At 36.8% G+C, this 21,803-nt stretch overlaps 1 protein-coding gene across 1 annotated transcript in view; it reads left to right on the top strand.

The window, feature by feature from the left end:
* Positions 1–21,797, top strand: part of LOC107560196 (connector enhancer of kinase suppressor of ras 3-like) — a 67,319-nt gene extending 45,522 nt beyond the window's left edge. Inside the window, exons 10-22 of the mRNA XM_016244308.1 lie at positions 790–911; positions 1,938–2,125; positions 4,174–4,260; positions 5,328–5,616; positions 11,096–11,161; positions 11,430–11,598; positions 12,935–13,008; positions 14,378–14,449; positions 15,659–15,720; positions 15,860–15,954; positions 16,580–16,751; positions 18,679–18,860; positions 21,295–21,797. Coding sequence (XP_016099794.1) covers positions 790–911; positions 1,938–2,125; positions 4,174–4,260; positions 5,328–5,616; positions 11,096–11,161; positions 11,430–11,598; positions 12,935–13,008; positions 14,378–14,449; positions 15,659–15,720; positions 15,860–15,954; positions 16,580–16,751; positions 18,679–18,860; positions 21,295–21,522 — 1,806 coding nt within the window. The 3' untranslated portion in view covers positions 21,523–21,797. The remainder of the gene's footprint in view (positions 1–789; positions 912–1,937; positions 2,126–4,173; positions 4,261–5,327; positions 5,617–11,095; positions 11,162–11,429; positions 11,599–12,934; positions 13,009–14,377; positions 14,450–15,658; positions 15,721–15,859; positions 15,955–16,579; positions 16,752–18,678; positions 18,861–21,294) is intronic.
* Positions 21,798–21,803: the final 6 nt, after the last annotated feature.

Genomic DNA, 21,803 nt, shown 5'->3' with positions numbered 1-21,803 from the left:
ACACACACACACACACACACACACACACGTTAACTTGCCTTTGAAAATGCATTGAAAATAATGTTGATATCACACATCTTCCACAGCTGACTTATGCTGATTAACAGCAGTTAAGATTGCTGGACCAGCAGCATGGTTTTACATCAGGATGTGTGTTTCCACTTGATTAAACTCCCGGTCCAAATGTCACACAGCCATTGATTTCAGAAATACTGTAGCTAATATTAGTCCATATGGACACTCCCAAACACCTCGCTATTCTTTTAAAGGTCAGACTGTAGACCACAGCTCAAGAAAAACGATTTTCTTTCAATGAAAAAACATTAATAATGTAAAAAATAATCCATGATAAAAAGGCACTTTGATTTGTGTTATGCCCTTACCAAAACGTAGTATACTTCAAGTTTATTTTAGTAAGCATACTTAAGTAAAGTTCAAGTATATTTTTAAGTAAACTTTATGTAGTAAGTATACAAATATCAGTGTACTAGTAGTATACTTGTAAGTGTACTATTTCAATACTCCTTGGGACTAAATTGGCCCACTTTCTAGTATATAAAAGTATACTTTTAAGTGTACTTTAAGTATAACAGTAGTAAACTTTGAGTACACAACTAGTTTACATCAAAATGTTTAGTTTGTACTGCAACTATACTAAAAGTGAACTTATAGGTATACTGATAGTTTACTAATTAAATACTTGTAGTAGCATTTTTAGTACACAGCTATCGTGTGTAAATATATCTTAAACCAGGCAGAACGAGGGACTAATAACTTTGTTTGTTTTAGAGCCCATCGTATGTGTCTGCCGCCCAGTCATCCAGAAATCCTGTGCAAATCAAGCGTCCGGAGAAACCTGCGATTTTAGATCTCTATATTCCTCCTCCTCCTTCCATGCCATACAGCCCACGGTCAGTATCTGTTTCTCTGATAACGTATCACCTTCATATTAAATCAATTATTATGTGGCTCTGTTCCAAAACGTAGTGAGCTGCCTTGCAGTACATTACAAATTATGTAAACTTAGATCAAAATATACTTCAGTTTTGACACGTATGCAATACAGGCGCTCGACACATGCACAGTTTCATCATTGTCCAATGCCTGCGCTATTTTTCTTCAGAATTTAGGATTGACTAAAATGTCTCATACTGATTTAAACTAGAGTTGTGGGGATCTCTTCCTCACACAAATGTGGCTGTCTAAATTTTAGCTGTCTGCTGTAATCTCACTGCCAGGTAGTGTTACCACCTTGTGGAAAGAAAAATTAAGCCGCAAGTGCAACCTTAGCCTACAGAATATTTAGAAAAATTGGTTACACTATGCAGGTACTATATTGGTGACGATATTTACGCCACATGGACTGTATGCATACTTAGCATACTGAAGTGTACAATGTGCTTACAATTGATTCCAGTAGTTTTATGTTAGCATTTTGCTAAGCTATTTGCACTATTGGTGCATTCTAGCCATGACAGAAAGATTGTATTAATGAGTTAAATGCACATCTGCCACCACGAAGTCGTAATTACGAGTGGGAGACTCAGAACTTTCTCTAAGCATGGATTTTTCGAGTAGGTGACGTGTTGGATGCATTAGATGCAACCTCTGTATTGATGGTAAATTTGAACTTTTTTTAAATTTACAATAAATCTAGCTAAGCTGCAAGTATAAAATATGACATTAGTATACAGTTATGGTAGAATATATAGAGTAACGATTCAATTTACAGCATCTTCATAAATTGATTAAAAAGCAAAAACACTTCTGATGCACATTCTTTATTCATCATTTTGTAGAAGTAGGTTTGTAGAAATCTTGCTGGATTTTTCGTAGAAAAGGTGCATCTTGCTCTGGCCAAAGTGACTCACCTGACGTCGTAATTATGACTTCCCAACTTATAAGAACAAACTTTCTTTATCTCTGTATGTGTGCAGGGATGCAGAGATGAGTGAATATGCAGGAGTAAAGATGAGACCGAAAGGTTCAGCGTCACCCAACTCATCTCTGGATTTAGCTAGTAGACGGTGCTCAAATATCAGTGACTACAACAGCAAACCTAGCGTAAACCCAGCTGAGTTCGCCGTCCCACAAGCGCGACTGAGACAGCGGACCCCATCTAGAGGTTAGTACCTGTTCAACCCATGTGACTTTATTTTGTAACATCACCAAAGCAGCCGCACTGATAACTCGTGTGAACTTACTATCAAAGATGACACCCAAACTTTTAACCTGTTTGGATACAGGCACTGGGCACAAAATTATCAATATTTAGTATACAGTTACGGTAGAATATATAGAGTAACGATTCAATTTACAGCATCTTCATAAATTGATTAAAAAGCAAAAACACTTCTGATGCACATTCTTTATTCATCATTTTGTAGAAGTAGGTTTGTAGAAATCTTGCTCTGGCCAAAGTGACTCACCTGACGTCGTAATTATGACTTCCCAACTTATAAGAACAAACTTTCTTTATCTCTGTATGTGTGCAGGGATGCAGAGATGAGTGAATATGCAGGAGTAAAGATGAGACCGAAAGGTTCAGCGTCACCCAACTCATCTCTGGATTTAGCTAGTAGACGGTGCTCAAATATCAGTGACTACAACAGCAAACCTAGCGTAAACCCAGCTGAGTTCGCCGTCCCACAAGCGCGACTGAGACAGCGGACCCCATCTAGAGGTTAGTACCTGTTCAACCCATGTGACTTTATTTTGTAACATCACCAAAGCAGCCGCACTGATAACTCGTGTGAACTTACTATCAAAGATGACACCCAAACTTTTAACCTGTTTGGATACAGGCACTGGGCACAAAATTATCAATATTTACTGAAGAACAATTGGACTTAGCCAGATTGGTTTTTGAGCCAACTAGGAGAATTTCAGTTTTACTACTATTTAGTTTTAGAAGATTCGTTGTGAACCAGTCTTTAATTTCAGCTACACAGTCTGAGAGGATAGACAGAGGAAACTTAGAGGTAGGTTTGGACGACAGGTAAAGTTCAGCATAGCAGTGAAACTGAATACCAAACTTCTTAAAAATATTACCAAGAGGTAAGATATAAATAATAAATAAAAGAGGAACGAGAACTGAGCCCTGGGGAACCCCAGTAGTAACATATGAAGGCTTTGATGTAAACTGCTTCAACTGCACAAATTGAGTGCGACTCGGTAAATAAGATCGAAACCAGGTCAGAGCAGTACCCATAATTCCAATAGACTCCAATCTGTCCAACAAAATACTGTGCGAAATAGTGTCAAATGCTGCACTCAGATTTGTCTTATGACAAAGAAGTCAAAATAATAAGGTTTGAATCAGTCTGATGAAGCCACTAAATGAATGAACTGACTGAATCAGTCAGAGCCATTACTGAATCAACACGACTCACTGAACTGCAAGTTATCTTTTATTCTGTTCTAAAATGAAGCCAAGCTGTTCATGAAAATCAAATTACTACCCAGCTAACAAAATCATGTTCTAAGAACTTTTTGCTAATGTTCCAATTGAGTTATGAAAATGTTATTTCTGAATGCTTTCGGATCATTCAAAAAGTCAAGTTTTTAAAATGTTTTAAAAGCGTTTTTTGTAATGTGAACATTAAGGGAGCATTCCATTTTATAATTTTCCAAACATTAAGGGAACGTTACCTTTGAATGTTCTCTGAACGATCTGAAACAAGTAGTAACATTTAAAAAACGTTAAATATCAAACTAAAATAAAACATTCCATAAATTGTGTATAAGTAATGTTTTTGTGCTGACGTTTTGAGAACATTAGTAAAGCCCAGATAACTTTGAATGAATGTTCTATGAACATAACTGGAAAAAAGTTGGTTCAAAACTTTAAGAGAACCTTCCGAGAATATTAACCACAATTCTGAGAATGTTCCTTGTTAGCTGGGTAGAATTACTAACTAATTGTCCATATGACAACATGTGAAGTTTTTAATAAAGCTCTTTAGTGAACTATGTGGCATTTGAGTGCATTGTGAACAAAGCTTCAAAACAAAATAAAATAAAATCTGAACAGAAATAAAAGAGGAGACTCTCATGGATGGTTCCATGACGTCTGCTTCCTTTTCACTCTGAGCCTTTAAATAAAAGTCTTAGCCAGCATGGCTCAAGCAAAGACTCAATTAGACTGATTCTTTCATTGTGCATGTGCTTTAGGGAAGCCACGTCCCATGTCCATGCCGGTAGACACTTGCCTGGGCGTGTTGGACTCCCCCTCCAGACCCTGGGCTCATGGACGGAAAGGTAAGCATAACACCTGCCTGTGTGTAAACTACCGCTGAAGCGAGTTAATCTCCAGCTGTCAGCGTAAACATTTCACAAGCCCAGTTACATGGGCGGGAGCAGACAAAGGTCAGATAACGCTGTATGCATTGCATTTTTGTCTCCGTTTGTCAGTAGCTCAAGGGGCAATCTCTGTATATCCATCAGTAAACATGTGCAATGTTTTTGCAGACTATAAACAGATGTAGAGTTGTTTTCCTGTTGCTACTGAAGAATGCCTGTTATCATAGCTAGTCAAAAGCAAGTTATCGTGTTGCATCATGATTTTTTTTTTTTTTTTACATTGTTGCTTTGTTCGTAGTCTGGCAGAATGAGAGCATAAATCTGCATAAATTCCACATTGTAACTTATTGTCACATTGTAACTTAAACTTGTCACATTAGCAAATTAGCAAAAAGTTACTTTCAAAACAAGCAGCTTTCCGCTGGAAATCTGTCTGGAAAAATCTTCAAATATGCTGAAAAATCATAAACATGACCAAACCTTAAATCTGTAATCAGTGGCACCATATGCAATTACATGTGTGCCAAAGTGTGAGCAAAAGGAATAAGTTTTGATTATTTTATGGACATAATTGGCTGTTTCTTCTGCTGGATCATGCCTAAGAAAAAAAAAATAATAAAGAAAAATACTTTTTACTTACTTACTTTACTTTTTACATACTTACATTTTCCTGTGATGTGAACTGTTGGACATAGTGGACAAATTAAATTAACTAGTGCAGTATGAAAAGTTTGAAGATACTTTCTTGTCCCACAGGGTTAAAAAATGGCAATAGTAACTGAGCTATGAGAACAATGCAGAATATACAACTCTCACTTTATAAAAATGACTTTGGTTCCCAACAAACTAACAAAAACAACGTGACTCAGCCAATTAGATTGACTCTTGCAATTTTGAAAAGCTTTTGACACTTTTGTCTTTGTCCTTGAACAGTTTGAGAACGCCATCAAAGGTTTTCAACTATAGTAAACAGCTCTCATAAAAGGTGTTTCCATCCTTACATGATGTGTCTCATCTGTCCTCAGGTGACGAGATCTTGCACAGGTATCTGAGTAACGAACAGATCCCCACCATCTCAGAAGAGTCGCCCTGTTACCCGCTGCCCTACCGCCCCACAGGAGAACGCCAGCTCATCCGAGGGGTCGACCACATCCGCGGCAGCCAGTGCTTTATCAACGCAGACCTACACACCAGCGCCACCATACCCTACCAGGAGGCCGTCGCTCGGAAGCCTGCAGCCAAATCTTCCAAGAGACCCCCCTCAGAACCCTCACTGTTCAGCAGCTGGATCGCCCGACTCAAGCTGCTCACACACTGAACATCTGTCCGTCTGCAGTATTATCACTTCAGATCCAGAACGCTGTTGAAATTCAGTTGGGTCAGTATTAAAGACATCCTCAGTGAAATGCCTGTTACTTTATTTAAGGTTTCTTCAGCATTAAGGACACTACTGAAAACTCTTTCTCTGATAAATCAGGTCTTCAAAAGGATTTTCACTTGGAACTGTGTTATCAATAAGTTATTTAATTGTGTGCATATATTGTATTTTATTGATACAGGTCAAGCATATTTCCCACTTAATAAATAGCTTTTTTAAACATATGCTTAAGGTAAGTTAAAGATATGTTATCTCTGAAATGAGAAAAAGACTGTACTTACTTGCATACTGTACATGCAAGAGACTTTTTTTTTTTTTTAATAAATGTGCACATTGACGTGTCTATAAGGCAAGAAAGTTTTTGTGAAATTCAAAATGTATGCTTCAGGGTTGGGAGACTTTCAGAATTCCAAATGGACTCCCTTTTAATACATTTGTGTAAATTTGACAGGAAGTTGAATTTACTGAAATGCAATCTGATGAAATTTCAAAGGTCCAAGGACATTTGAGTAATTATGGCTAATAAGTAGAATATACTTTATTCTGATTAGAAAAAAGAAAAACAACTCACTTCAAATTAACTATTAAATTAACAATCACATTTTTTGTTTTAAATTGAGGTCAGTAAGATTTTTTAAAAGAAATTAATACTTTTATTCAGTACTTTTTATTCACAGTTTTTCTTAACTTTTTATTCATCAAATAATAATTCTAGCTAAAAAATAATGTTTCCACAAAAATATTAATTAACCATTTTCAGCTGTGATAATAATAGTAAAATTTGAGCTCCAAATTAACATACTGGAATGACTTTTAAAGGATCATGTGATGCTGAAGACCAGAGTAATGGCTGCTGAAAATTCAGCATTAAATTAAAATTTTAAATACATAAAAAAAAATAGATATTTTAAATGGCAGTTTTTCACAAAACTACACTTTTAAAGACCCCCCAAACTTTTGAAGGATACTGTGTAAGCTATACTTTATTTATTTTTTGTTTAATATTTGGAATAAATAGACTACTACACCTTCATAAGTTATTCTATTTATTCCATTTGAATTCTGCTTCCTTAAGTATATATTCAAATTACAATTCTGCATGGCATTTACCACCTCACTTCAAATTCAGGAAATGAAATAAAAATGTATTCAATTCTCAATGACACAGAGCCGAGTGAGTACATTTAGCCATATCATAGTGTGAAAGATTTCATTGTGCTACAGTAGCACACACAATAAAGTCTGAAATCTTTTTTTATTATTATTTACTAACTCACATTTCAGTGTGCCAATTACTGACTGTCTTAAATCATATAAATGGTCTTCTGTTGTGAGTTTTACTCATGCTTGAATCATTTCAACCGCTTCAGATGCAAACAAACTGTTATAAACAAGTGGGTGGTCTTAAAACCACCTACTGTAACACTAGAGCAGGTCATTAGCTTTGAGCAAGATATGATACTGCTTGATACTCGATTATGTTGTCAAACACTATTAATAAAGAATGCTAAATGGAAAAATCCTCTCATACCATGGATTCTGGTGCGGGGCAAATGCAATGGTCTATCTGGTATTTTATGGTCTTCCTCCAGAGGGCACTCGCGGATAAGAAAGCCAGTAAAAAAAATGTAAGATTTGGGGCAAATTGTTCAAAAGTAATCTGATCAGATTTTGGCCATCGGATTGGATCAAATTAAAAAAATGGGTTGTTCAAAAGAAAAAAAAAAAGGATTCTGAATTCGGATTAGATCACAAAATCCAAGCTTGGTTTTGATCTGGATTAAATCCTCAGTTTGTGTTGTTCAAAAGGTTTTAGTAAGATTGGGATACTTTGATTAAAGTAAAACCAGGATTATTCTGATCCCAGCAGAAGGGTGGATTTCAGGAACAAAAATGTAATAAAACTTTAAAACTGGTCCAAAAAATACATTATTTGTAACATGTAATATATCCCCAAATCCTCAAACAACTGTCAATAGCAAACAAAAATATTATATTTTAATTTAAAATCTGAAAAAGTGTGTATCTGGATCAGGATGATCCAATCCAGTTTTGCTTCGAAAAACCGGCACAACAGTAAAATGGTTACTTGATCCTGGATAGCAAAACATGGGATTTCCAAAACTAAACTTCTAAACTTTTTGAACAACTGGCCCTTGCATAACAACAACAACAACAAAAAGTGCAGGCTAAATCTATTCATTCCCAAGTTGTATACATAAAATATAAATAAAAATGTCACATTTAAATATATTAATCCAACGAGTTCTACGTAAAAAATAAAACCGTTCCACATTTTTTTTTCTTAATTCATTATTTGGTTATTTATTAGTTATCCCAAACGAGCTGTTTCAATTTGAGAGAAAAACCCCCATCATACTTGACCAATTAGAGGCAATAGCCGGGGCTGCGTTCAGCCCCGACAAAACGGTGCAAAACGTTTTTTAAACGGAAACGGTGGTGCGTTGAACACCCTGTTCTGATGACGCAAGAGTTGCACCTATGGCAGCTGAGAAGGCCATTCTTTGTGTTCTTTTTGAAGAATTTTCAGAGCCTGATGAAATCGGTATAAATACGTGTTTAATACCGCAAAATACGCTCGATGTTACAAACACTGTCCTTGCCGTCCAGAATAAAAGAGAACATCCCAATCGAGTGAAGGGAATGTGGTTCCTAATTATTGTGATCCAATATTTGCCTCGCATTTCAGGAATGAAAGAAAAGGGTCTTCTTATAATGCAATGAAGTTAAATACAAAAGGCGTGATGAAGAGCCGCGCGTGATTAAATCAATTATGCAAATGAAAGGCGTTATTAGAGGCTCCTGCGAGCGTGCAGAGGCGCTTCACAAACACACTGTCTGCGATGTCTGCGAGGGGGATTTTCCGAGGAATGAAACACCTGCAGGTTTTCACCAAAATGAAGCACTGCATTCAAAATAACATAAACGCATCTCAAAACAAACACATTTGCCATAATATGAATTCCTGTTAGATTGTTACATAGAGAATTGTGTTGTGTTTTACAAAACGAGTTTTATGAAATTGAAAACTGAGTCAAAGGCCGATAATTAGTGTATGATTTTGCAGATTTGGTGTGTGGTTCAGGTTTCAGAAATTGTGCGACAAGTAAAGATTTTGTGTGTAAGCAGTTAAAAAAAACTTTATTTTGCCATAATGTAAAATGGTTGCAAACTGTCATGAAATAATGTTGATTCTTTCGTATTATGACGTGCTTTTGAGAGCAATGAATTATTATAAAAATAAAAAAAAATCTGTAAGACAGAGACTTTGTTCCATCATTCGGTTGTTCAATGGCTTTGTTGATTTGAATTTGATTTTAAAAAATGGAGGCAGATGAACACAAGCTCGCAAAAACTGGTACTTAAAGGGATAGTTCACCCCAAAATGAAAAATGTGATGTTTATCTGCTTACCTCCAGGGCATCCAAGATGTAGGTGACTTTGTTTCTTCAGTAGAACACATATGATGATTTGTAACTTTAACCGTTGCAGTCTATCAGTCGTATAATGCATGGCAATGGTAACAAAATCTATGAGAGTAAAAAAACCATGCACAGACAAATCCAAATTAAACCCTGCGGCTCGTGACGACACATTGATGTCCTAAGACACGAAACGATTGGTTTGTGCGAGAAACCGAACAGTGTTTATATAATTTTTTACCTCTAATACACCACTATGTCCAACTGTCTTTGGGTGCGCGGAGGCATCCGGTGCGTGAGGTGTGTGTACGCACTCTGGCGTAGTTTACGCAAGCGCCGGAAGTGATCTCTCACGCGTATACGTCACTCATTGTTTACACAGTGCACAAACATTGTAGGTACGACGGCTAATCAAAATGGTACTTACTTGGACAGTTGGACATAGTGGTGTATTAGAGGTAAAAAAATTATATAAATACTGTTCGGTTTCTGGCACAAACCAATCGTTTCGTGTCTTAGGACATCAATGTGTCGTCACGAGCCGCAGGGTTTAATTTGGATTTGTCTGTGCATGTTTTTTTTTTTTACTCTCATAGATTTAGTTACCATTGCCATGCATTATACGACTGATAGACCGCAACGGTTGGAGTTAAAAATCATAATTTGTGTTCTACTGAAGAAACAAAGTCACCTACATCTTGGATGCCCTGGGGGTAAGCAGATAAACATAACATTTTCATTTTGGGGTGAACTATCCCTTTAATGATTGCATGTGTCCGTTGTTTTCACTGGAAGATCCAGTAATGACATTTTGAATAGAAAATTGAGATTAAAAAAAAAAAAAACTTTTTTTTATTTATTTTTTTTAAAAGACACTTAATCGTGGATTAATCATTCACAAGAAGATCTATAATGCCGGTTTTTGAAATGGAAACTCCACCTTTTGAGAGATTAATGTATATGAACAAAAAAAAGATGACATTTTTATAAATGTTTGTGGGAACGTGTGTTTTTAAGTGTGGTTACTGGTTAAGTTTTTCACCTTTCTTTCCCCTTTCTGCAGTTGACTTAAAATCCTATGACCTGACATGAATTTTTTAAAGTCTGAATATTCCATGTAGCCTCTCTGTGAATATGAACTCATGAAATTTAAATATATAATATCTAACCAAGAATTAGAGCCAAGTCAAGTAACCTTTATTTATATAGCGCTTTTAACAATACAGATTGTGTCAAAGCAACTGTACAGCATTAATTAGGAAAATAGTGTCTCATTAATGCAAAATAATAATAGTAAACACTAAAGTTTCAGTTAAAGGCAGTTCATTATTGAATTCAGTGATGTCATCATCCAGCTCAGTTCAGTTTAAATAGTGTCTGTGCAATCAAGTCAACGATATCGCTGGAGATTAAGTGTCTCTAACTAAGCAAGCCAGAGGCAACAGCGGCAAGGAACCGAAACTCCATCGGTGACAGAATGGACAAAAAAAACCTTGGGTGGGGCAGTTCTCCTCTGACCAGATGAACCAGCAGTTCAATTCCAGGCTGCAGCAAAGTCACATTGTGCAGAGGACTCAACTGGCTCGTGTGGTCTTGTCCCGGTGGCCATCTGAGACGAGGTCTTTACTGGGGATCTGTCTAGAGGGAAACAAATGTTTTGGAATATGACGAATGGCATGTCACACTGCTTTACACGTCATATCAACTATCCAATTACTGTAGCTTCAAAACAATCGTCAGTCTGTGGGGAGATTTTATTTAATGTACGTGGCTATGTAGCATTGTATGCGAGTGTTTTGAAACAGTGAGAGGGAGGATATCGGTTTAAGCGTGTACGTGTACTTGAACTCTCTCACTGGCGTGTGTGTGGCGGTTTGGGGAAGTGAAGGCTCTCTTTAGAGGCAGCTGTGTTATTAGCGCTGTCTCTCTGAGCTGTGGGCGCTGATGGCTGAGTTCACTGCATAATTTAAAGCATTTGTTTTCTTTCCTTGCGCTTTCAGTACCCTCTTCAAGACTTTGCCGGGGAGAAGTCTCAAGGTAAGCCGAAAAAAAAAAGTGTTTCTAACATAGACTATTATTGTTAAGACAAGTTATAGATGTTTTATACTCACTGAAAGAGTAAAATGATCCAAGTACACAATGTACAAAACTAGTGTTAGTGTAATCTTGACCCTGTTGATTGCATCATGCAGACGTGATACTATTATCTTTGCTATTGATGTTTCAAAGTACTGTTAAGAACCCAGTGAGAACGGCACTGCTGAGGACCGATGTCGCCTCATTTGCATGTGTTTGCTTGTGATAGGAGATGGTGTGATGAGCCGCAGAAGGGTCTCGGTGAAAGACCTGGGCCAGGGCGACTGTCAGGGCTGGTTGTACAAAAGGAAGGAGAGCAAAGGGCTCTTGGGCTGGAGGTGGAAGAAGTTTTGGTTTGTGCTCAAGAAATGTTCACTCTACTGGTACACGTCAGACATGGTAAGTTACGTGGTTTTCCCCTGATATGTGCCCTCACTATGGAAAATGTGAACATGTGTCTTGAGAGTTAATTTGTTATCTAGAAACCTGTTGCACAAAACAAGTCGAACAAACTCTACATTTCGAAAGCGGAGTCGCAGCTCTCCCTACTGTGGGTTTGATACGGAGTATGCAGTGAACGGCCAATCTCATGAGCAGTTTGATTCGCAATTCACTTTTCTTAGGAGATTATGAAAAAATATGAAAAGTTTAAACACATTTACCAAGCCTATAAGAACCATTGCTGCTCCCACAAAATTGAGAAAAAAAATATCTGGCTGTCAGTGCAAGCGAAACGTCAAGTTAATAAATTATACACTTTTTAAAGTGCTCAACCAAAACATGTAAGATTAGTCATTTTAAAAACTTTTTATATTAAAGCATTTTATTTATTTATTTATTTATATATATAATATATATTAGTAATTTAAGCTAAAAGCTAATTTATATTATGAAATTATTAGCTAAAGATAATTAATTAATTTTAATTGTCAAATTATATTTTCTTATATGTTCACTAAGCATGCTTTTATAAATATAATATAAATATGGTAATATATAATTTATATAAAATAAATATAATTAATTGACAAAAAAAATGTGTCTCTAAAATTCTTGCACTGATTAATTTGGAGCAAGACGGACAAAGGAAGTGACTTTGTGTCAGAGAAGCGTCACTTTGCTCACAGCTAATTGGTCCATTTTCAGTTTGTGATCTCGTATCCAAAACAAAAACCGCTGCTTCAAATCACAGCTAAATTTCATGAAAGCATAGATATCTTAAAGGGATAGTTCACCCACAAATGAAGTTCTGTCATCATTTTCTCACCCTCAAGTTGTTCCGAACCCGAGTTTCTTTCTTCTGTGGAACAAGAGAGAAGATATTTTGAAGAATGTTGGTAACCAAACAGTTGGTCCCCATTGCTTTCCATAGTAATCCTTCCATGCTATGGAAATCAATGGGGACCATCAACTGTTTGGTTACCCACATTCTTCAAAATATCTTCCTTGTTCCACAGAAGAAAGAAACTTGTATTGGTTTGGAACAACTTGAGGGTGAGAAAATGACAATTTTCATTTTTGGGTGAACTATCCCTTTAAGTAGATTGTAGCAATTATTGGTGCCAGTGGTTTCTACAATGTATTAAGTCTTGCAGTGCTTTTGGGTATCACATCCCTGGTTAGTTGTGTACAGTAAGTTCTGTCTCATGTCAACGAACACTGCTAAAAACCAATCCACCAGAGTTTGTTCAAAACTAATCTTAAATGGGTAAAAGTTCTTTCTGTTGCTTTTCAGGCAGAGAAAGCCGAAGGCTACATCAACCTGAGAGACTTCACCATAGAACAGGCTACCGAATGCAAGAAGAAGTTGTGAGTTCATCTTCCTTATTTAGAGAGATTTTTGGCTGCTTGTGGTAAAAAAAAACCCCAGACATGCCTATTTGCAACATGTGGTCTTATGTCTATTTTTTTCTGAAATGACTGCATTCTGGATGTTAAAGGAAGCATGGCTATAAATGTTGCTCATACTTGGTAACATACAGCAATCATATGCAACGCCCACACAAATTCATAAAAACTCCTTGGGATCCACACAGAACGTCATTGCAAAACCCCAGGACATCCTAGCAACGTCTTGCCAGCCACGCAGAACACACTCACAATGGTCTCTCAAAACCATGCCTCAGAAACCACCTAGAATTGACCTAGATACATAGAGACCCAGAAAGCCATAGAAATGCACTAAAACACTCAAAGAACCATAAGAACTGAGTGGCAGCCAGCCAAACTACACTAGTGACAGCATAGAAAAGCCCTGGAAACTACTCGGAACATCCTAGCTACCGCATAACAAGGAATGCCATTCCAGAGTGGAATCAAATTTTTCATATTTGGATTAAAGATTACCAAGACATTTTTTTTTAACTTGCACAGCAACACCAACAACACCATAATGGGAACACACTTAAAGGTGCAGTGTTTAATATTGACAGCTAGTACTTGAAATGGATATTGCAGTCCAAATTCAAAATATTGGAGAGTTCTTTCTCCCGCCCCCTCCTCCTCAAATTCAATGCTTATGTGGGTTGCCAGATTGAAGACATTCAACGAACCTTACACGCATTTCAAAAGTAGAATAACTGGCTGGCGCATTGTTTTTCAGAGAAACAAGTATGTGAACTTTGCATGGTTCCTAAATATCTGTGAACATATTATTGTATTTTAATGCCTTAAGTACAGTCAAAAAATTACATACAGCACCTTTAACACACTAGGCAACAACCCACAACAGATTGTGCAATATGCCGTTCTCATATATTTTCTGAAGAGAATGTAAAATGGCTATGGATTTGTTTTTAGACTGATGCATTTTGAAGATCTAGTGCGAGTTATCAGGCTGTAAATCAGATTTTTTTTTTTTCACACTGGAAGTGTCATCTATACCCCTCTTAAAGCGCGCTCAGAACACAGGAAACTGCCTGCTCTAAGCATGTGGTCTGAGCTACTGTGTTTTTCACAGACTTCCTTCTTAAAAGACATACAGTAACTGTGTTTTACTTTGATAAATAAGATTGGATGTAGATAAGACGGGAGGCAAACCTTGGTGTCGAACATGTTTTCGGTTTTGTGTAATACTTCCACTACGTCATGTAACCACACATCCACAAAGATACTGTCTCTGAGAACTGCTGGAGTTGTATATGTTTTAATTTGCATTCACGTCTTTCTTATTTTCCAGTGCAATGAAAGCAAGCCACCTCCAAATGCTGACACTCTACTTTGCAGCTGAGAACATGAAAGACATGAACAAGTGAGTGTGAAAAGACACAATTTCTTGTGTTTGTAAATGTGGTCAGAGATAAAGTGCTTGCTGATGCTACACTTATGGAAAAAAAAAAAAACGACCCTTTTAGTCATGTAGCACTTACGCATACATGTGAAGCTTGTGGGTCTGGTTTTTGGCCCAACGTGACATGTTTGCATTGCAGTGTGGCAGGCTGCTTTGGCATCTCGCTGTGACCGAAGCTGTCTGCAGCACATCATGCAGTTGAGCATGTTTGATAAGTACAGGGTTTTGCAGAACTCCAGTACTAAAAATACAGTTTGGATTTCTTAACTAAGCTTTGCTGGTAGAAAGTGTCCAAAAAGTTCTGTGCTCCATTGCAACTATTTTATGAATAGTTTATTTATAGTAGTTCACACAAACATTAAAAAAAGAAAACTTTTACATATATAAAATATTTAAATATCTAAAGAAAAAATGTAAAGCAAAAATGTTAAATATAACAAATGTATGGGAGCCTTCTAAAAAAAAATACAAAGATATTAATTAGCAACAGGGTCCAAACTTTGCAGTTTAATTGCTATTTATTTATTTTTGCCAGATATAACCAATAACTGCTCTGTGGATGCCAAATGAAATACATTTTAACCTCTATTTCTTATTATAATGTGTACATGTGTGTGAAATTCTGTATACTGTACATTTCCAATCTTATGAACACTTGAGTTGTAAAATTAGCCTAAAAAATGTCTATATTAAACATAGCAGAGTTATCTATGGTGTGAGCAAGCTACACATTTATAGTGAATGGCTTAAATTTCAGTTGGACTCTTCCTAGCAAAGCTGTTGTATGGCTTCAGAATACCTTCATATGGACCACTTTTTACAATACTGTAATGGTGCTTGACGTGTGTTTACTAAGTTGTTGTTGGTTTTTTTATGTATGGAAAAGAGCAGCCCCGAGATTCTTCAGAATATCTCATTTTTGTTTCATGGAATAAAAAAGTCAAATGGTTTTGGAACAACAGACAGAAATCGCTTTTTTGTAAACCATTCCTGTAAAGGTTTATTGAAACATGCTGAAATAAACCTATGAGTTGAAAAAAACATTGAGAGAAAGCTGTGGGTGTGCTGCTATTAAACTGTGTGGGCAGAGAACACTCATAATGATCCATGACAATTATTCCACAGGTCTGATGAGGAGATTAATTGTAATTAATGTTCTTTTTAACCTAGATGGCTGGCTAAACTCACCCAGGCTTCAAATGAACCTGAGCCCACAGACTCAACAGATGGAGGTAAAGATTCACACCACAAACGCTTACAGACACCTGGTTAATACTGAGCGTCTATTTCAGTCTAATTGATGTGTTTGACCAAAGCCACCCCTGACACTTTAATAGCTGCACTATTCTGGTATTGATTGTGTGAATATAGAGTGCTACAGTGAGGAGAGTGATGATGAGGATGAAGCAGACACAGCTGAGATGTGTGCGGAGTACATGGATCAGCTGACTCCTGGCTCTCTGCATGTGAGTAACCACACTCGGTCCGGACATGCTACTTTAAACAGACCCATAACCATAAGTGCTTAAAGTCAGCATTTAACTGTTCTATTCATTGTGGATTATATGTTCTATTAATGCCTGGTGAAATGAGTCCCACAATAGTTTGACTGCTTGGTTTGAAAAAAAACAAACGAACAGCTACAACAAAAAAATGCAGTGGACAGATATATGTGTCTGACTCATTTCTACATACACAACCATGTAAATGTTTGGGGGTAGAAATGTATGATGGTTTCCACAAAAATATCAAGCAGCACAACTGCGTTCAGCAGTGATGATAAGAAAGGTTTCTTGCGCAGCAAATCAGCATAAAGGATCATGTGACACTGAAGACTGGAGAATTGATACTGAATTGATACTGAAACCCCCAAACAGTAGTGTAAACCAGCAACTGAACAAATTTTAAGAGAAAAACACAAATTAAACAGAAATGCAATTCACATTCCTAAGACTCGATGCATAAGAAAACACTAAACCTATTGTTAATGGGCATCTCTGTATAATTATTATTTTTTTTTAACAGAATTTATTTGAGATTTTGATAGATTGATGTTATATTTTTAAATGTATTTGTGTGTGAATGTTTCAGGGCTGTCTCCCGCCTCCCCGCTCCTCTTCCTCTCCATGTCAGGACTCGTTCCCGCTGGTTTCTCCGGTGTGTAAACACACCTCGACTCAGAGTGCAGACAGTGAGTCGTGGCAGGAGATTAGCTCAGAGGAAGACCCCATCCACAAAATACTGGAATTCAAAGGAAATGACTGTAAGTGAATGCTGGAATGAGATCTTTTATCCTTACGTGAGCACTGCATGGCAGGAGTCTGAAATAACAACTTTTTTTTTTTGTTTCGTTTTAAAGGGATAGTTCACCCTAAATGCAAACTGTCATCGTGTTACTCATGTACATTTCATTCTACACACAAGTCTTTCATTCATCTCGGAAACAAAAATGCAGATATTTTTAATGAAACCTGTGAGATTTCTTTTCCTCCATTGAAAGTCCATTCACCCAAAACTTTAAATCGGGGTCCTGTTGTTTCCATCCACCTATTTTTATGCGCATTTTGGAATATCGTATAAAAAAAAAACGCTGGATGGAAACGCCAAGATGCACATAAATTCTAAGCATGCACATAAAAACGTATGCACATATTTGAGTAGGATAAACTCTTTATCCGATAAGAAAAGATGCACAAACTGTGATGGAAACGCATTTACGAATAAATTCCGCCATGCGCATTAAAAAAGTCATGTGACTTTGCGCTATGAGACGGGATAACTTGACTAACTCGACTAACTCATCTCATTCACAGCATCGATGTTGTTATAGTCATTATGACGACAGACTTTAGTCAGGCTTTTCAGAATATGTCTTTATAATTGTCTTACACGACTGCGTTCCCAAACAGCTGGCATCCACTGACTGCATTTATTGTGTTTCCTCTGCTCGCTCTGAGGCGCAAGTAATTTATCATATATGAAAATTATTATATTCCGTGGCTTCTCCTAGTTTTCTTAGTGATATTTAGTGCCAGTTTACCAGGAAGTAGGGGTTGAACGACTTTTATGTGATGAAAGTCGAGTCGAAGTCGACTAGTCGCTGATGATGTCATTAATGAACAAATAAGTCTGGAGCTGTGACAAACACCTTGTGCACAGCTATGGCATATGATACAGTGCTGCCCACACGGCTATTGCTCCTAATAACAGCTTTTTTTTTATCAGTTCTTTTGTATTTGGGTCGTTATATTTCTCACATATTTCTGCTCATTCTAAATTGGATGCAGATAAAGTAGCACAGTAAAGATTACATTAATATGAATGCATTAGTGAGACAGCGATTGCGTGTGTGTGAATTGTTAGATTAAAACGGCGATTAACTTACCTGTACAATAAGCTGTTTTAAAACGTGCATTCTCCCGTTCAGTTTCGAGCATCCAGTAATATAATCACACATGTCTTGTGGAGCGCTTTCAGAATATATGCATTTATTTGTCATTTGAACTGTTTGGAAACTGAGCGTAAATGTGTAAGTCCTTCAAAGATTTCTTATCCTGTTGCGCCCTCTATAGGACCAGCGACTAGTCGACGTCAAGCTTAAAGCGTCATGGCAGAGCATTGAAGTCGATTAGTCGGTGCAACCCCTACCAGGAAGTGACTATTTTGTTGTTCAGCTCCAACAACTAATTAAACACACCTGACCTAGCTAATCAAGGTCTTACTAGATATACTTGAAACTTATGCCGAGTTCACACTGCACGATTTTCAAACTCGTCGGATCACCGTTGTTTTCACACTGCGTGACTATCTGGGGTAGCATTCAGTTGCTGCTGTGTTCACATTGCACGATGGATCGGCGACAGGGGGTTACACACTGCATGACTTCACAATAGGAAGAATCGCCGACAGCTCTGTCTGGTCCGCAAACTATGTTTCACAACAAAACGCATGCGAGAAGTGATAAGGAAATAACGCGAGAACCCGCATGCGTCAGACCAGAGTTGTCTCTATTTTGAGACAATTGTCTCTAAAGTTATTTTAAAAAATTCTTACCCAGTTATTGCAAACTTCTGGAAAATTCATGGAAATGTATTGCTCAATAAGTGTGGTAATCATGTTCGTAAGCGATTTTGTTACATTCTCTTCAAACTGGTTTGTAACCAAATACTCTTGTGTTGTTGTTTGAGCAGGCCCCCCGTCTGATGAGATGGAGATGCTGTATCTTCACCTCAAGCAGGTGAGTCTGTCCCCCACAGGAGCCCTGCAGCCTACCACCAAACGTGACTTCAGGTGCTCCTTCATCAGACGCTGCAAAAATGAGAGCATTAATGAGAAACTACACCTGATTCGAGCTTTAAACAGCACTTTAAAGGTGAGTTTGACATTGGTGTGTCCATTCATAGGTTAGAAGTGGCCTGTTTGAGTTCTGAAAGGGTTACTCTAAATACTAATTAATCTACAGGGAGCATGCAAATGGCAAAGATTCTGTAGATTATTAATTGAAATTTTTATTTCAATTAAAGGTACTTTTTTATTAACTTCATTAGTTCTTGTTTTAGTTAACAGTAACGCTTATCTAGATGTATTTATTTATTCAAAAATAAAATTCTGCATAAATTAAAATATAGTAAAAGTAATGAAGGAAACAAAAGTTTTAGTTGTCAAATGTCAGGCCTGTTTTGTGAATATAGTTTTATGTAAACTGCTGAAATATCTGAATTTTGTAGAAACTGGTGTTTGTGTAGTGTACCTTTTTATTAAACCAAAGTTTTTTTTAAAGAAGCCTCTTCTGCTCACCAAGCCTGCATTTATTATCAAGTCTGCCAAAGTACAGCAATAACAGAAAAATTTCTAAATTTGTATTTGTACTATAACTGTTTTCTATTTGAATATATTTTAAAATGTAAGTTATTCCTGTGATTTCAAAGCTGAATTTTTAGCATCATTATTCCAGTCACATGATCCTGCAGAAAGCATTCTAATATTATGATTTGCTGCTCAGAAGACATTTATTATTATTATTATTATTATTATTATTATTATGTTGAAAACAGCTGAGTAGAAGTTTCTTTGATGAAAAGAAAGTTCAGAAGAACTGAAATAGAAATCTTTTGTAACATTCTAAATGTCTTTATCAGCACTTTTGATCAATTTAAAGCATTATTGCTAAATAAAAGTATTAATTTCTATAACCCCCCCACCACCCCAAGCTTTTGAATGGTAATGTTACAAAAGCTTTTTATTTCAGATAAATGCTGATTTTTGGATCTTTCTATTCATCAAAGAATCCTGAAAAAATTTGCTCAACTGTTTTAAATATTGATTAATAATAAATGTTTCCTGAATGGCAAATCAGCAAATTAGAATGATTTCTGAAGGATCATGTGACACTGAAGACTAGAGTAATGATGCTGAAAATTCAGCTTTGATCACAGAAATAAATAGCATTTTAAAATGTATTCAAATTGAAAGCAGTTATTTTAAATAGTAAAACATTTTGCTGTATTTTGGATCAAATGCAGGCTTGGTGAGCAGAAGAGGCTTCTTTAAAAAACATTAAAATTTTACTGTTCAAAGACTTTTGACTGGTAGTGTATTGCAGAACAATGTTGAGAAATAGGAGGAAACATTTTCCAAATGCACTATAAAACTATAGATTTCGCCTGATTTGGAGCTAGAACATTTGTCATAAAACGTGTCACTGTAACTACAGTAAACCCTACACCAACAATCATGATGTGTAGTTGGATAGCGTGTGATTTATTTTGGTGCAAGTTTTGTCCTCTTGTTAGTGCAGTTTTGTCTAACAGTTTAAGATATTTGACTTCCTCTCTAGTGCTTTAAAGTAGAATAGTATCTGTGGTCTGTGCTGTGATATCAAGGGAAACTACACTGACTCACCCAAATGATCTGCTTTGCACCATGTACAGTGTTTAGGTGGAGGCAGGTGGTATTTATAATTCAGAGGTGAGGGGGATGTTTGTGTTCAAGGAAGCGTTAGATCGGACACAATCTCTCCAGTGCATTGTGACTCATCAGACTACATTATATATATATATATGAGACTCGGGGATGAGGCAATTATTTAATTATTTCTGAACATAGATCTTAAGTTGTGTTCTCTTCCAGTGTCAATACTTTACAAAGCCCATTAATTATGTAACATGACATGAGACTAGTCTGATAAATGCCTTACTAGTGTCATTTTTATCTATAAATTTATACTTACAACTTTCAGCTTTGTTGTCATGATTTTATTTCAAAGTAACAGTAAAATGCATACGGTTACAGAAGATTCGGTTTCAAATAAATGCTGTTCTTTTGAACTTTCGATTCTTCAAAGAATCAAAAATGTCATAAATATTAAGCAGCTAAAACCATTTTTAACATTGATAATATTAGGAACTCTTATTAAATAACTGAGCACCAATAACAATTGAGCAGCAAATCAGTATATTAAAATGAAGGACCATGTGAAACTGGAGTAATGTTGCTGAAAATATATTCAAATAGCGAAGTTATTTCAAATTGTTCACAATATTACCGTTTTTACTGTTCTTTAATCAAATTCAGCCTCGGTGAGCATAATTTAATTAAAAGCATTTTAATATCATAGACTCCGCAATTTGACAACGCCACAAACTCTGTTGATTGAACCAAGAATTCCCTTAAGATAGAATATTTGAAGTCTACAAACACTAGATGGCGCTACTGATCAAAGAAAATCATAGCGGCTTCACTTGAACAGTAATATTCATAGATTCGGAAGAAACCGTCATTTTGATTCTGTGTCCGTCTTGTTTCAGGCGAAGGAGGCCGATCTGCAGGCCATAGAGCAGGTCTTGCGTGAACCGTCTCTGAGCGCTTGTAAATACAGACAGTGGCGAGATGCTAATGTGCTCCTGCTGCAGGAGATCGGAGAGAAACACGAGAGAGCCGTGGAGCCACAAGCCCAGGAAGCTCTGGTTCAGACTCAGCCTCGGTGTCAGTCGCTCTTCAGCCCGGGCCCTGTGTACACCGAGACCAGCCTGTGAAGAGCAGAGGACGATAACCGACATCTACAAACTAAAACAGATGGGTGCTGTGTGAAGACGACCACAGGAACACAAACAGAGCGGGGTTTCCAGGACTCAAATGAAGCTTCGCTGAAACACTTCAAACTCCTACTAGTCTGCAGAATGCAGTAACTGCATCATGGAGAAAAATTACCTCAATTTGGATTCATTTGATATCAGTTTTCTCTGAATCGGACACAGAAGAGCCTAGCTCGGTCATTTCTGAAACATGTAGTTACTGCATTTTGCCTTTTGTAGTT

Source organism: Sinocyclocheilus grahami, unplaced genomic scaffold (genome assembly GCF_001515645.1).
Source record: "Sinocyclocheilus grahami isolate Dianchi unplaced genomic scaffold, SAMN03320097.WGS_v1.1 scaffold714.1, whole genome shotgun sequence".
In the NCBI taxonomy this organism is placed as follows: domain Eukaryota; kingdom Metazoa; phylum Chordata; class Actinopteri; order Cypriniformes; family Cyprinidae; genus Sinocyclocheilus; species Sinocyclocheilus grahami.
The sequence above is the reverse complement of the archived record's forward strand: the minus strand, read 5'-3'. Positions and strand labels throughout refer to the sequence as shown.